General features: G+C 43.0%; 1 protein-coding gene across 1 annotated transcript; it reads right to left on the bottom strand.

Annotated features, from left to right (window-relative positions):
- Positions 1 to 318: 318 nt before the first annotated feature.
- slitrk4 (SLIT and NTRK-like family, member 4) lies at positions 319 to 2856 on the bottom strand. Its single transcript, XM_085367941.1, has one exon. The coding sequence runs from the start codon at positions 2854 to 2856 to the stop codon at positions 319 to 321; it is 2538 nt and encodes an 845-aa protein (XP_085224067.1).
- Between the last annotated feature and the right edge of the window lie 14662 nt (positions 2857 to 17518).

Raw genomic sequence — 17518 nt, 5'->3', positions numbered from 1 at the left:
TTAAGGATTTCCAGAAGGCACTTTTTTTGCTTTGTGTGTGTGTGTGTCTGTGTGTGTGTGTGCGTGTATGTGTGTAGGTGTATGTGTATGTGTGTGTGTGTGTGTGTGTGTGTGTGTGTGTGTGTGTGTGTGTGTGTGTGGCTGCAGAGAGGGAAATGAAGGCAGAGGGTGAGAGATCTGAAGGTTTGAATGACGTGTGTGTGTCTCGAGAGGACAAAGAGCCAGAGAAATGTGTTCGGCTGTCTGTCTGCCTGCATGTTGCTGACTTCATACTGTAGAAGTGTGTGTAATCAATGCACAGATCAAACACAACAGTCCCTACATTTTACTCAGTGCAGTCTGCTCCTCGAGCACCTGCAGGTAATCAGGTGTTCCTTGGAGCTTGGCTTTCAGCTCGTAATACTCACTTTTCCTCTGCTCCACTACGATCTTACTGTGGTTCCCGCCTATCAGCGACGACTTCTTCATCTTTTTATCCAGCGTTTTCTCTGGGTAGCGGATTTCATATCCGCCCATCCCTATACTGTTGAAATCTCTTTTGCTGTCCAGGAAGTTGTGGATGAACATGCTTGGCTCTCGGTTGGGGAGAAACTCCTCGAGTTCGTCAATGGTGCTGAGGCGTTTGTTGCGCTCCAGAGTGGAAAGCATGTCTTTCTCCTTGTCTGCGCTGTTCCGCAGGATGATCTTCTGCCTCTGCGAGTCTGCAAATTTGAAGCCGGCATCCAAGTCTGAGGAGCGACCGATCCCACAGGTGTGGCTCTTGCCGATGTGCTCGATAGTCTGAGGGATGAAGGTCTCGCCTCCCAAGTCATCGCCGGGGATAGAACCTTTTTTGCCGGATTTGTGGCTGTGGCGGCGAAGCTGCAAAGACATTGAGCCGCACTCCTGGTTCCCCAGCCCCTCCTGCCTGCCCACCGGTTTTTTATTCCGCCTCAGGACAAAGACTAAAAGGCAAAAGGCCACAAACACAGTCAGGATCAGCACTACGAGGATGCTAAGGATCATAATTGAAAGAGGCACGGGCCCTCCCGGTGGTGCTTTGCCAACTCCAGCAGGCGACACTGATGTCAAAACAGGGGTGGCGCCAGTCTGAATAAAGGGCGGCCTCGCCATCCGAGGACACAGGATCTCATTTTTTAAGAGGCGCAGTTCAATGTTGGCGAACTGCACAGGGGAGGCACATTTCACCTCTTTGGCAGCCACTCCATCACTCAGCTTCTGCAGCCAGAGTTTGAGGGCAACCAGATCGCACGAGCACTCCCACGGGTTCCCTTCCAGGTCTATTTGGGTCAGTGACCTCAGCTGGTCCAAGACACCGCTCACTGGCAGGGTCATGAAGTGGTTGTTTTTCAGATTGAGTCTGGCTAATGGGATCCCCGCAAACACATAAGCAGGAAGACTCCGCAGAACGTTGTTGTTGAGATACAGGAGTTGAAGGTTTGGCATGGAATCAAACGTACCTGCTAAGATTTCCTTTATGGCATTGTATTCCAAATATAAGTACTGCAGGTTTGTGAGGCCCAAAAACATCTCTGGGTGCAACTGTTCAAGCATGTTTCCGTTTAAGTACAGTCTCCTCAGGTTAGTGAGGTTAGCAAACACACCTTTCTGGACTGTGACAATCTGATTGCTGCCAAGATGCAGCAGATCTAAGCCCTCAAAACCTTGGAAATCACTCGGATTGATGTCACGGATGTAATTCCCACTCAGGTGAAGCTTCTTGGCATTTGGGGGTTTGGGAACGAGATCAGCTAGATTTTTAATATTCCTCTCCTGACAGCTGACGCTAATGCCAAAGTCAGAAGGGTGGGCTTTGCAGCTGCAGGGCTGTGGACACAACTGAAAGGAAACAATCTGGTTATTCCTTCCAGCCACAATCCCATTGCCATAAAACTTTGATGAGTCTGTGGTTTTTGGCGTTTTCGTGGCTATGGGAGCCACAGTACTTGGGGGCGTTTTGGAGGGCTGTGCAGGTGGCATCCTAACATCAAATTCACTTCCTGTTCCCATGGGACAAAGCTCCTGTTTGTTGGTTTCTTTCAGGAGCCTCCCGTACAAGTCACTTGGCGTTTCACATATGGCCTCGCCAATAAAAATATTATAGGGCATGTTTTCAAGCCACGCTTTGAGAGGTGCTAGGTCACAGGTACAGTTCCAGGGGTTGTCGTCCAGCTGCAGCTCTACAATGCGTCCAATGTGCTCCAGAACACCCAAATAGGGAAGTTTCTGGATCCTGTTGCCCCTTATATCCAGATGTGTGAGTGAGGCAAAGCGAAATATGTTGTCGGGGAGTGCCTGTATGAGGTTGTCATTCAGGATCAGCACTTTGAGTTTGTGCAGTTTGTTAAAGGCTCCCTTCTCAATGTATTGTATTAAGTTGTAGTCAGCCTGAAGGTATTCCAAGTTTTCTATGCCTAAGAAAGTGTCCGCACGCAGCACCTTTAACTCGTTGCTGTTCAGATGCAGCTGTTTCAACGCACTCATCCCCATGAAGGCCCCACCTTCAATGTTCTGCAGTTTATTGTTCCCCAGGTGCAGCGAGACAGCGTGGGTGAAGTTGAGGAAAGAGTTTGGGTAGAGTATGATCAGAAAGTTGTTCTGGAAGTTAAGGTGGTAGAGGGACGAGGCCGGAGGGATGAGCTGTGTGGGTCGATAGACGGTGATCTCCTCGCAGTTGACGTACAGCACGTTTTCCACCGACATGCAGGAGCAGGCGACGCAGGTCTCGGCCAGCAAGTCCGGGGCGGACGGGTCTGCCATCGGGGGTCCGTTCGACATTGAGGGGGAGGAGAGGGAGGAGGCGAGAGAGCCGGAGATAGAAGAAGAAAAGGCTGCCAGCAGGAGTACGAGCAGCATTTCGCCGGTTAGAAATCCTCCCCCAGAAAACCATTTAGTAACCTTTGGAAAGAAAAAGAAAAGAGAGACAGGCGCATGCACAAACATCCACACACGCAGGCGTACATACATGCACACAAAACCAGATATGCACACGCACACACACACACACACACACACACACACACACACACACACCATCAAAATTCATATTTGAGATTGACTGCATTGCAATTTTAATATTTAACTCGATTTATATTTAAAGTACAAAAAAGAAAACATTACTCTCACTGTATGAAATAAATTCTAGCCACGATGCTAATAATGCACATTTGCAATGATCCCACTATTTCATCAGAATCTATGAACTGCGTATCTCTGTTACTGACACACAGTCATGCCTCCAAATCCTGGATAGCCTGAAATGTTGGATGGAGGTTATTCAGTACTGCAGGAAAAAGTAGCACATGCTCTGGACTTACCCAAACCCCTGAAATACTGCACGTCTATGCATCTTATTCTGACACCCAAAGCAAGACGCAGACATCAGCACAACTCTGTTTTGTGCCTCTCAGATTCAACATAATCAAAGTCAAATGGCTGCAGTTCCCTTTTCTAGGGGAGGTCTAATTTGGAGCCAGCACCTCCAATACCAGCGAATAGCACACAGCAAAGAGAAGAAAAAGAATTGGGACTGTGCCCATTACTGACACACTGAGAGGGGTTTAAGCTGCACCCATTTATAGCAGCTGTGACACAAGAAGAAATTCCACATGACGAAATCTGAGAGATCTTTTTTATGGGACTGAATTTAAATAAATTGGACTTACCCAAAGCTGTGGTGGTGATGAATGCGGCTCCCTCTGGAGACACGGGGCAGCATTGGTGAGACATGGATGGAGCCGTGCAAACAGTCTGCCCAGCAGAAGCCGACAGTTATAGGGGCGCAACAAGGTCTCCCCCCAGTCCTCTATAGCCCCATGTAGGGAGCCGAGCAAACCGGAGAGGTGGAGGTGCGAGGCGGAGATGGAGAAACAGAGGAGGGAGAGGAGGAGAGGCGAAGAAGGAGGGAGGTCCGATTTCACCCGATGCGCCTCTTACTGACGGGCTCCTCTTGCTTGGAAAAATCTCCCCGCTGCTCGTTCGGTCCCCAAAGTGGCCGTACTACCTCCATGGGAAAACGTTCATTTGGGTGCAGGGGAGATAGAGAGGGAGTGGGGGAAAGGTAGAAGAAGGTAGAAAGAGGGGAAATAGAAAGAGGGGGTGGGGGGTGGGGGGAGGCAGATAGCTTTCAGAGATCTTCACGGCGCGTCCGGCGACTCCAAGGCGTGAAAAGGGGCGCAAGGCGGACACCAGTACGGTGGAATAAGTCCATCATTCTTGGAGTTTTTATTTAAAGGCGGGGAACTGATCGAGAGAAAGAGGAGTAGCAATGAGTAGAAAATGGGGAGGGAGAGGGGATGATGATGATGATGGCCAGCACTGTGCGTCTGGCTACAGCTCGGCTGAGCAACCCTCCGAAGGGCCAATGAATAAATACTGGTTCGTTTCCAGCGAAGTTGCGCACGGGGATAAAGCTCCAGAGGGCAGAAGCGGCCAAAATGCCCCCATCAGGTTGCTTTTGTCACGAGGTTATTCTCCATCCGTGCAGCGCTAATCCCTCCACCCCCCAAAAAACTGTTGGTGGTTCTCTTCACTTTGTTTGCAGTCGAATGGAGAAGAGATTATTTCAGTCTCATCCAAGTGGGAGGGAATCAGTTCTTATGCTTTTTTGTTTGTTTCTTTCCCCCTGTAATAAAGAAGAAGAATATTGAAGCTCCTTTCCGAGAACAAAAGGAGGAAGAAAGAAAAACGGAGAGAAACCAGAGAGACGAGTGAGGACAAGAGAAACCGGTGCGTAAAAATGAATAATGCAGTTATTCAGCCTTTAGTCCGCTGTGGTGCAAGTGAGGCGCTCGAAAGTCCGCACATTCGCTCTTTCATAGGTCCAAAGAAGGGAAGGGAGAAAAAAAGAATCAAAATGGACTTGATAATTTTTTAAGTAATCCTCTCTTTGGGAAAAACACAAAAAATATCCAGGTGGAATAAATGGCAGAGGGGGGGGGGAGGGGTGTCACACCGGAGAAAAGCAAGCTTGTGTTTCTCTCCCTCCTGTAAAGACAGAACAGTATCCGTGTCAGGCGCATAAGTATGCTGGCTCCTTCTGCAGCCGCATTCACGGAGCTTCCCACACGACTAAAAAGAGGAGAATGCAGAGATGGAGAGGGAGGGAGGAGGGAGAGGGAGAGAGAGAGAGAGGGAGGGAGGGAGGGAGGGAGGAGGAGGAGGAGGGGGGCTCGCTCACATAGACCGAAAAGAGAAAAAAGATACTCCAGACCTTGAACCAGATCCATTAGGGTGAGCGAACACTGCAACAGCTGCATTTGCTCAATATTTACGAGCAGATTCAGATTTTTTGTTTTATTATTTTTCTATTCTTAAATGTAATAAAAGGAGGCTTCACCTGTTTTTATTTCCTACCCTGTGTGAGCTCGTGGGGTGGGAGGGGGGGGGTCAAGATCAAAGCGCTGATGGAGACGGAGGAAGGGAGTGTGCGCGCATGCGGGTGGACTTGGCGCCGTTAAGAAAATAAAAGCAGCACTGCGAAAGAGTCACAGCGGGCCGGACCTGCGCAACACGGACCGAGCGCGTCCCCGAGGTCCGTGTGGAGAGAGAGAGAGAGAGAGAGGGGGATGTGTGTGTGCTTAAAACCCGGCACGGGAGCGCGCCTGTGAGCAGCATTTTAAACAGGAGGGAGAGAAAGCGAGCGAGAGAGGGAGATGGGGTTATTATTCAGGAGCGCTGCAGTCAGGCGGGCTGGAAGAGAGACAAAAACGGAGATGGTGATGGAGAATCAGTCAGTCAGGAGCTCAAGTTTATTGTGCATGTTTGTGGGAGAACATGGAAGAAGGAGCTCGATGAAGCAGATTAGAGGAGGACACAAGAGGAGGTAAGTTAGCCCCCTCCTTATACAGATACATTTTTATACATTCTTGCTATTATTATTCTTCTATCTATCTTATCATGAGTCCTGGCTCCTCAGCTGACACTGGAGGGGGAGTCCAACCTGAAACCTGACAGCGTTTGGGCTCACCGGAAGCCTCACCTCTGGTTTCCTCTTGCAACAGGTGGCGAGGCCAGGTGACGCACAAATAAAAGCAGGCCGAAGAAAGGGAAGCCGGGAAGTCTGGATGTGAGCCCGTCTGCACGGCAGCAGAGGCTAACAACAGTTTACATTTAAGGTTGATGATGATGAAGCAGTAAATTCAACATGCAGTCATTATACTATCACATCCATGCACACAGGCAGGTACAGAGATTTCCTTCCTGTCTGACTGTACAGCACCATAACACTGAACAACTCTAGTATTATTTTGTTGCTTTGTTTGTGTCATTTTGCACTGAAGTGCATTTTATAATGTCACATCTGCAATGGCTGGAAATGCCCAGCTCTTACATTCATCCTCTCCACACTGACTGGGTGGATGAGCCTGCGTGCATTTGGGATAATTAATAATCGCTACAGCAAAGCCAAGAACAAAATCATTGCATCATATTTCAAACACCAAAGAGATGCTGGGTCACTGTGTCAGGCTTTGTCAAAGAAGAATTAGAAAAAATTAAAATATTATATAGATAATATATAATAATATAATAAGCCAGTAATCACATATCCCAGTAGATTTGGGTTAAAGATTCTGAGAACACAGGCCTCAGCAGGTTATATACTAACCCCCACTGTATATGTATGAGATTTTTTTTGATTAAATATAAAGATCATTTTTTGTTCGACCTGTATGTCAACTTCTTAACATCGACCAGGTCTAAGACGACCGGTGTAGGGTCAGGCTTTCATCCTAAACATGTCAAGTAAGCATATTTTCAGAAATTAGAAGCTGTTATCTTTTTACATAAAGTTTCCCCCGTGTATTTCTGCATTGCAGTTTCCTTAAAATAGCATGGTTGTTGTCCAGACTCTAACCCTGACACGTTGCAAGGTAAAAGGCGATCTAATTTTGTAATCCATATTTTTCTTAAGCATTTTAAAAAATACTGCATCCATTTCATGCTTGACAGAGATATGATGATGAACAACACTTACTGGTAAAGAGATTAGGCAAAGTGAGGTAACTGTAATGGCTGAGCCGTCTCAGTCCTTTGATAGATCAAACGGAAGTCATCATTTCTCATTTTTATACGGAGCAAACACAAAACAAACAAACAACATAAACCACAATAATCTATATAAGATGGAGTTTTTACAAGCATCCCCAAAAGGCAAATTAAGCACCCCTCATCAGTGTGTGCGCATTACTCTGTGTGTATGAGTGTGCTGATATTTGACAGTGTTGGACATGTTCCTACACTGGCTGTGAGTGGCCTGAGGGAAGCAGGCCTACTAGAAAATGAGCCAGACAGTTGGCAAACCCCCTGCTTCCGTCTCAGCTGTCGGTTGGTAGTCTGGCCATGTGGGCCGAAACGCTGCTTCCTGTGTCCAAACACCAGAGAAGCCCTGACTCCGCTGTGCTCTAATCCCATTTCAGGAATTAACATAAAGCGTCCTAATATGTCTTTTAAAGGATTCACATGTGCTATTGTTTTTGTCTCTCACAGCCACTGCTGCTGCTGCTTTCCTCTGCTGCAGGTCTTATTTTTTTTTTACTTTTTGATGTGTCGCCCTCATCTGGACGTAAAGGTAACTGCACCCCAGTCATGAAGCAGTCCAGTAATGCTGCTCAGGTAAGGCCTGCTCACTTTCCCTTATTGAAATAATGAGCATTAATGATGGCACACGCTCTGATTAGTGTGCCATAAAATTCATTTTGATGCAGATCTAATATGAGAAAAAAGTACATTTCCTCTCTTTTGTCTCATACTAGACTCATGAGAGTTTCACAGCATTTCATTTATATTTATATAGTGCAAATTCATAATTCACAGTCACCTCAAGGTGCTTTGTATTGTAAAGGTCTACAATAGAAAAAGCAAACAAACCCCAACAATCACATGACCCCTATACGAGCAAGCGCTTGGCAACAGTGGCAAGGAAAAACTCCCTTTTAACAGGAGGACAGAACCAGGCTCACAGAGGGAGGGGCCATCCTCCACAACCCACTGGGGCTAAAGGAGGGAGAGACAAACTGTAGGAGAGAGAGAGAGTTTGACATTTGCTAATGATTAAATACAGTAGTGGTGTATAAACACACAGAGTGAAAAGAGATGGATGAAGAAGAAACATTATCGCATGTTCTAGTCTCATTGTACCAAAACTAAAGCAGGATTCAGGGTCATCTGATCCAGCCTTGAATATACGTTTTATCAAAAAGAAAACTTTTACATCTAATCTTAAAAGTAGAGAACGTGTCTGCAGTCCTGCATATTTCTTTAATGTGTGCTTTGAAGGACATATCTTGATCAAAAATGCTCCAAGAGTCCTCACAGTGTTACTGAAGACCAAACCAACACTGTCTAAAGAATCTTGTTAGACATCATGTGTCAAAGATTATTTTAGGACCAAACACAGTAATACTGTGACAGGTCATCCAGGCCTTTATGTGTTCACAACATGACTCTATCATCTGTCTTCGTGGATAAATAAAGCTGTAATATCTACACGGCAATGCACACGTATGCAGTGTTTTCTAATAACATTGCCTAAAGGAAGGTTTACTTTAAAAAGTTCTGGTCCCATCACAGAACCAACTCAGGGACTAATGTTTGTGTTTCGAGAGCACTCCCTGTTTACGAGCACAAATTGGACTCTGGCAGACAAATATGACTCCAACATGGTTACTTTAACACCCACAGTATGTTCTGACCTCTGTAGTAAAGTATAGTGGTTAGCAGGTGTAACAGTCCACTGTCAGAGGCCAGAAGAGCATCATCCAGAAGTGCTGCCTCTGTACTAAGATAAGCCTTTATTAGTCCCACACGTGGGAAATTGTTTGCAGAAAGTACAACTGTACTATGGAATGCAGTGAGTACTATCAAAGTACTATCAAAGTACTATGATGTACTCTATGTCTTGACAGATACACTTTACAAAATCGTTTCTCATCAAATGATCAGTAAACTGTTTGACAGCTATTCTTTCATGAACTTTTGATAATCAGGCAGGTTAATAGTTGGTCTGTGATTAGTTGATAAAGCTTGATCAGGATGATATTCAGCGATTGCACTGTTAGGACAGTTTTTATTCTACAGTATGTGAATTTTCAGCATTGGTAGACCACGTGTTTCCTCTGCTGTGTTGTGTACTTTCTCATTTTTAAATCTTACTACTGTGCATTACTTTCTTTTTCTTTTGCTAATAATACAGAATGTAGAGCATCTGAAGAGTTTTTCCTTTGATATACAACATCAGTAAGATATATAAAAAGATATTCAGTGTAACTGGAAACATGTGGTACCAAACCAGTAGAAGATACAAAGTTCACTGGATTACACAGGAACCCTTTTTTTACTTTGGTGATCCACCAAAAATTCATTTTCACACACAAAAATAAAAGTTTTCGGTGAGTTGCAGTTTTTTCTGATTATTTGTAGTGTTTTGGGTGTTCATAAGCTGTTCTATGGTCTTCAGCAATGAGAAAAATGTCAGAAACTGGTGAAAAGGAACAAAAGCAAGTGAGAAGTAAAGCATCAGCACATTAGAAATAAAGGTCTGCATTTGATTTATTTTTGTAAGTAATATCGCAAAACTATGTTTAAAATGAGATTAAATTACTGAAAAAAGGCCTTTATGCAGAACAGACCATATATGGTAAATGGCCTGCATTTGTATAGCGCTTTACTCAGTCCCTAAGGACCCCAAAGCGCTTTACACTACATTCAGTCATCCACCCATTCACACACTGGTGACGGCAAGCTACATTGTAGCCACAGCTGCCGGACACTGGCGCTACCGACCACCACCAGTAGGCAAACACAGGGTTTGTATCTTGCCAAAGGATATTTGGCATACGCTAGGAGGCAGCCTGGGATCGAACCACCGATCTTCTGGTTAGTGGCTGACCTGCTCTGCCACCTGAGCTACAGCCACCCTACCCATATATAATTACATATTTTGTTACAATTAAAATGACATATAATTAGTGATGCATTAACATGAACATCACTGTATCAGATACATGTTGTGATTTTTATGCATGTGCATTCTTATCCATATCCTTAATTTAGACTATATTAAACTAAAGCAATGAAATGATTGTAAAATAAACAAGTCTTTGAATGTTTCCATCTGTAACGTGTTTTTATCTATTACATATCTTGTTTTTTGGGTCATCGCCTGATCCTTACTCATTTTTACAGATGTATGTTTAAAAGAAAAAAACATGAAATGTTTTACTTGTTAACAAATGAAAAGAGCCTCAACCATTCCTTCAAATATGGAAATCTTAACAAAACAATAATAAAAACATTAGTAATAAAAGCTTTCATTTTTTTGCAGCTATTATTCTTTTGGGTTTCTTCATATATATTTTATTTAATTTTAATAGTGCAAATAGCATAACTATGGAATTTCAGACATTTCAGGCTTTAGTGCCGTGATTTCCCAACGGAAACGTGTACGTCAGGAGAAATAGTAACAAAGGGATAAAACAATATAAACGGCAGAAAACGAGTTTACACATGAGGAAAAGCTAAAAATCTGCAGGTTGTTTTTTAAAACATATTATTAATAATATTTAAAAATGATTAAGATCACTAACCAGAATACTTATCTGATGAGTTTTTCCAGCTGCATGATGGACATGTCAGGCATTTGTTTCCTGACATATCACAACCACTTAGTGCTGCTGGATTTCTTTCCAGAGCGTTCAGCACATGCTGCGGAAAATGTAAATCAGTCTCTATTTGAAAAGCTGGAAAGTTAAAGAGCAGGATGGGGAGTCATGAGAATGGAGGGGCCTTTATACTCACTTCAAAATCAGCACTAATCACAGGAGCATGTTCACACTGATGCCTCAGTAGTCACCTCTGATTATTGGCCATTACTGAGCGCGGTTTGATCCGAGGCTAAACATGTCACAATGCTGCTACCCAAAGTTAAAATGCACCTTTGCTGATGTGTGGGGAGTGTGGGGTTGGTGGTGAAGGTGGTGAGGAACCAGACAGGGTGCCAGTGACCTGGTGGATGAAGATGGTAACATCCACCTCTTTTTTCTTTTTTACAGAAAATTCTGAAAGCTTTTAAGATGAATCATTTGTACTCTGCAAGTTTCTGAAAAGATTCAGCATGTGGCAAAAACAGGGAAAGAAAAAACATCCTTTACTAAACATTCCTATTCCTAAACTGAGCTAAAGTCCTAAAGCATGAGTAAAAAAAACCAAAACACAATCTGTACTGTATATATAAAATATAATATTATAATAATAAATATCATAGAGGACAAACTGTATACAGCCACTGGGAATGCCCGGCTCGCCCAACTGAAGGCTTTATTTCGAGTTGCCAAAAATGAAAACCCAAAATAAAAACTCCTGCAGCTGGTGAGCTTATTTATAGATCCTGTTGTATCCATTACAGAGTTTAAGAAACAGGATTGTTTTTTTCTGTTTAGCTATGAAGGCAGATTTATAATTGGAATGGCAGGTAATGTCCTATTTTATCATTTCATCTAAAAACATTTCAGTAGCATCATAATAACAGTAGGATAACATGTTGATAATTAAATGAAAAAGTTATCTGGGTGATTTTAGGCTGAAGTTTATGTGACAGAAAAGAAAAACTGTTCTGGAGAAAAAAGATGTAAGCTGGAAATGTGACTGGATGAGGCGATACAGCCTTGTGTTTGTACAGCAGACTCCCATCAGCCAATAAATATGACATCATACAGTCCACGTACCAAAGATAGAGGTCATGACCTGCACTGGACATCACGTCTTGTACATCACATATGAACACAGATCTCCACCCAGTGACACCCTGTGATATATATCATCACAGCTCTTTTGGGCTACAAAATACCTCTTATAGCTCAGAGGTTTGGTTACATCTGTTATGAGGTTTGAAGCGAGGCCAGAGAGGTGGGTAAGAAGGGTTACAGCAGATTTAAGCCCACGAGTCGCTCCATCACGACTGTCCTCCATTTCTCTTCCTGCCTGTCTAGTCTTTGGCTAAAGTAGCCCTGGTCAAAGCAGATAGAAGGCAAAGTCAAAGCATTCATAATTTAAGCCACGGGAACGTTGCTGCTTTTCTCATTTCTGTATACATGTGCTGTTGTCCTTGCATTGGTCAGTGACTCTGTTGACAGTGCTGCACAGTGTTGTTGCTATAATACCTCGAATACCAAATACTAGAATTTCTAATTCAATATTAACATTTGTTTTTCCATTGGATTGTTGACAATTTGTGTTGAACATCCTACAAACCTCGTGTGTATTTGCAACTCAAGTTGACTTTCTTCTGAAGCATGTGGCTTCTGTGCAAAATGAATATAGCTCGATCATATCTGGTGATTATTTTGTCCTTCAGAGCTGAAAGATCTACTTTGAAATATATTTGGACTCTAGTCCTTATAAACAACAAACTAGGAAGTGAAATGATGAAAAACAATATGCAATTCTATGCCACAGAATAAAGTTTATAGACTACATGATTCATACATTATAAATGAAAATCATTCAGACGCATTTTGAGAACTTTCAGATCACGATTGATTTAAAAAGCAGTTAGAAAGATTTTATCAGCAGCAGAGTGTCAAACAACAATAACTGACTATGTACATCTTTAGTGTTAATAGCCCTTCATTTAGCAACAAGCATCGTGACATGAAGTACACCACTGTTTGTGTCACAGAGAGCTTCACAGAGCAATGAGCTGCTGAAACTGTGCTCAGTAACAACCAACCAGCGTAAATGACTGAAAAGGAAAAAAAATGACACTTTCTTTAGGCTATCATTTCAAGGTTCTGCACTCAGCATGTGAGCCAGTCGTGATTCAGTCCAAAGCTCATCTCCCGCATCCACAGAGACACAAAGAAACAGACAGAGGTTAATTGGGCTCAGATGCACCTCCGTGTCCCGATAGGCTCGGCCTGCTGCTCAGCTAACAATCAGTCCAGGCCCCAGTTTCCACATGAAGACACAGAAGCTTTGTTCACATGTGCACTGATACTGGGTCACAGTCTGGTTCATACATACCTACAGTTTTATTGGACTAGTCAGCAAATAGCCCTTCTGACTGGAGGGGGGTTCAGGTTTGTACCATCTGCATGTGGAGGATTTTAAAAATGCTAACATCTGTTACAAGATCGCAGGTTACTGATTAAACCTGTATTATTGTTTCTGCACTCTGTTTAAGATCAGTACCTCGAGCAAGTGATAGAAAACCAGTGCTACAGAGTCACAGTGTTACTGGTTTAAAAGGAGCGTTTTGATTTTGTCATAAATGATAAAAGTCTACTCTACTACTTTCTCCTTTTTTGCGAACTATTGCAATAAACATCTAACAGTGAAATAACACAGTTGGAGTCTCTCCTGAATCCAGCTTGCAACGGCAAAACTCTTCTTTCTATGCTTCATAACCGCCTCACTGTTATTGACACATGCAATGGTTAATAATCTGAATTTTTGCATTGCTATGCGATGTATGTTGGTAAACAGGCAGACGCTGTAGGAATATGATGTAAACTGCAGGGAACATGAGATTATTATGTACTCGCTTGTTTAAACACACCACCCAGCAAGATGCTTACAGCCATGAGGCATCGTTAGGCATGATGAGTCATAGTGTCAGAAGCCTCGGTGGCTGTTCAAAATGATTATATTAAACAGCATCATATACCCGTAAGAAAACCTACATTAAAACACACCTATTAACACATCCAATTTCATATTAACAAAGACGGATTCAGGAGTTAACAGATTTTGTCTTACTTGCTAGGTTAACAAAAAATTGGATTTAAAGGTCCACTTTGTAAATGTTGTCAGTGGACTGCAGCGCTTTTGATTTTAGTTCTCTTGTGGTGTCAATTATTTGTAGATCTTCAAGACGTTCTTTGATCCAAAGCCCTGAAAGTCTTGACAGCTCCTTCCTCACCGTGAAAAACTTCCAAAACACTTTCAACCACATCCCAAAGCCTTCATCTGGAGTCGAGGATGACTCTAGTAACTCTTGTATGCAGAAATGAAACGCTCACTGTCTCTATTATATAAATGTTATAAAGCGTGGCCACTTCCATCCATCCACTTGTGCTTATCCAATTTTAGGGTCAGGGGAGGCTGAAGCCTATCCCAGCTGTCACAGCGCTCGAGGCAGGGTACACCCTGAACTGCATGTCTTTGGACTGCATCGGCAGAACCCACGACGTCCACACAGAAACACCTCAAACCTCCATGCTGTGAGGTAACAGTGCTGGCCACCACACCACTGTCTCCTGCCCACTTCAAGGCATGCTCAAATGTACACAACATGTCAGCTGTAAAGAAAACAGCCCATCAATCAGCACTGAAACGCACCTATTACAGACTTAAGCTGTGAATTAAGATTCAAAGCGAAGCGCAGCTTTCCATGTTACCTACACAAGCAGGCTGAGTGACAGTGTTCGACACTCGACTTCATAAATTGTTTTAAAATCTTTTTGTCTCTTCCCTCCCTGCGTTCCTGCCACTCTTCCCTCTTTGCTTCAGTGTCTTTTGATATGCTAAGGAGCACGCTATTTATAAATCATTGTGAGAGGAAACATAGTAGGTTAGGGGACAAATAACAAATGCTCCATGTCTGCTGAGAGGAGGAGAGGGATACAAAGAAAGAGGAGAGAGTTTGAGGAAGCAGAGAGGGGGAGCTCCCTGTGAGGCATGTCAGCCAGGTTGAATAGATGTACATATCATTATCTTTCCTGGGGACACAGCAGTAATGATATCAGGCAGAGTAAAGGTGGGAAGGAAAGAAAGCAGCCTTTGCATACTGACGCTGTGAGCCAATGAGCATGGCCAGTAAGTTTGATGGTGCTGCTGGATTTGGTGGTCAGAGTATAATTACAAAAAACAACAACAACAAACAAACAAACATATTTAAATTGTTACATTTCCTTTTTTTTATTTTGGGGGAAATGTCTAAATGTAGTTTCAAAGCTTTCCATTAGTTTTTATTTCTATGAAGCTATAAAAAAATACAAGCAAAAGAAATGTGTGAATAGTGGAAAGGCTGGAAAAACAAAACATGTGCTTCTGGTACACACAGCATCAGACAAAAACAAAATCATATCTTCCTACAAAAAGTTGCTGAAACTGGTTCAGCCTTTTCTGCAATGCTAAGTCTAATTAAGCTCCTTACGTACTTCTTACTGGTTTGGTGTTACGGACCACTAACAAGTATTCTGCCTAATAAAGCTGCACATTTATGGATCCGTCTGTTGAACCCAAATTTCATGTGTCTGGTGAAAAAACAACATGCACCGGCTACTCCGACATGCACTGTTAATGAGCGTTTAAGCTACTTTAAATGACATCATAGCGTCCAGTACAGGTCACACTGCTAATCTTCTGTTTAAGTTTAATTGGACCATTGCTCCATGAAATATCTCTGCAGTCACTGCAGTCAATATCTCTGCAGTCACTGCAGCATTTGGCACTATTATTGACACGCCGCCAGTTTATGATGATGCTTTAGCCTATACAGTTTCACACATTGCCCTTTAACTTCCACAGGGACTGAGGCGTGAATGGTGACGCTCTGTGTTTATAATAAATTCAGTATGGCATAAATGTTTATGTTGCTGATGCCCCAAATGCATAAATACTGTATCTGCATAAATTATTTCTTTGTAGCGTTTAGTGGCACCTGGCAAGATTCTATTCAATTCAATTCAATTTTATTTATATAGCGCCAAATCACAACAAAAGTTGCCTCAAGGTGCTTCATGATACAGAGAAAAACCCAATAATCATATGACCCCCTATGAGCAAGCACTTTGGCGACAGTGGGAAGGAAAAACTCCCTTTTAACAGGAAGAAACCTCCGGCAGAACCAGGCTCAGGGAGGGGCGGGGCCATCTGCTGCGACCGGTTGGGGTGAGAGAAGGAAGACAGGATAAAGACATGCTGTGGAAGAGAGACAGAGATTAATAACAGATATGATTCAATGCAGAGAGGTCTATTAACACATAGTGAGTGAGAAAGGTGACTGGAAAGGAAAAACTCAGTGCATCATGGGAATCCCCCGGCAGCCTACGTCTATTGCAGCATAACTAAGGGAGGATTCAGGGTCATCTGGTCCAGCCCTAACTATATGCTTTAGCAAAAAGGAAAGTTTGAAGCCTAATCTTGAAAGTAGAGATAGTGTCTGTCTCCCGAATCCAAACTGGAAGCTGGTTCCACAGAAGAGGGGCCTGAAAACTGAAGGCTCTCCCTCCCATTCTACTTTTAAATACTCTAGGAACAACAAGTAAGCCTGCAATGCAAGAGCGAAGTGCTCTAATAGGGTGATATGGTACTACAAGGTCATTAAGATAAGATGGGGCCTGATTATTTAAGACCTTGTATGTGAGGAGCAGGATTTTGAATTGAATTCTGGATTTAACAGGAAGCCAATGAAGGGAAGCCAAAACAGGAGAAATATGCTCTCTCTTTCTAGTCCCTGTCAGGACTCTTGCTGCAGCATTTTGGATTAGCTGAAGGCTTTTCAGTGAGTTTTTTGGACATCCTGATAATAATGAATTACAGTAGTCCAGCCTGGAAGTAATAAATGCATGAACTAGTTTTTCAGCGTCACTCTGAGACAGGATATTTCTAATTTTAGAGATGTTGCGCAAATGGAAGAACGCAGTCTTACATATTTGTTTAATATGTGCGTTGAAGGACATGTCCTGGTCAAAAATGACTCCAAGGTTCCTCACAGCGTTACTGGAGGCCAAGGTAATGCCATCCAGGGTAAGAATCTGGTTAGATATCATATTTTTAAGATTTTCAGGGCCGAGTACAATAACCTCAGTTTGATCTGAATTAAGAAGCAGAAAGTTAGCGGCCATCCAGGTCTTTATGTCTTTAAGACATTCCTGCAGTTTAACTAATTGGTGTGTGTTATCTGGCTTCATGGACAGATAGAGCTGGGTGTCATCAGCATAGCAGTGAAAATGTATGCTATGTCTTCTAATGATGCTGCCTAAGGGAAGCATGTATAATGTAAACAGAATTGGTCCTAGCACTGAACCCTGTGGAACTCCATAATTAACCTCAGTGTGTGAAGAGGACTCTCCATTTACATGCACAAATTGGAGTCTATTAGATAGATATGATACAAACCACTGCAGTGCAGTACCTGTAATACCTACAGCATGTTCTAATCGCTCTAATAGGATATTATGGTCGACAGTATCAAATGCTGCACTAAGGTCTAGCAGGACAAGCACAGAGGCCATAAGAAGATCATTTGTAACCTTCACTAAAGCTGTTTCTGTGCTGTGATGAGCTCTGAAACCTGACTGAAACTCTTCAAATAAGTCATTCCTCTGCAGATGATCAGTTAGCTGTTTGACAACTACTCTTTCAAGGATTTTTGATATGAAAGGAAGGTTGGAGATTAACCTATAATTAGCTAAGACAGCTGTGTCTAGAGATGCTTTTTGATTAAAGGTTTAACTACAGCTAGCTTGATGGCCTGTGGTACATAGCCAATTATTAGAGATAGGTTGATCATATC

Source organism: Diplotaxodon limnothrissa, linkage group LG2 (assembly GCF_057381915.1).
Source record: "Diplotaxodon limnothrissa isolate DT_005_m linkage group LG2, D_limnothrissa_male_GT1.1, whole genome shotgun sequence".
Taxonomy (NCBI): domain Eukaryota; kingdom Metazoa; phylum Chordata; class Actinopteri; order Cichliformes; family Cichlidae; genus Diplotaxodon; species Diplotaxodon limnothrissa.
The sequence above is the reverse complement of the archived record's forward strand: the minus strand, read 5'-3'. Positions and strand labels throughout refer to the sequence as shown.

Bases quoted from the DNA above. Each gene is read 5' to 3' on its own strand.
- slitrk4 (XM_085367941.1), bottom strand. From the start codon at position 2,856: ATGCTGCTCGTACTCCTGCTGGCAGCCTTTTCTTCTTCTATCTCCGGC.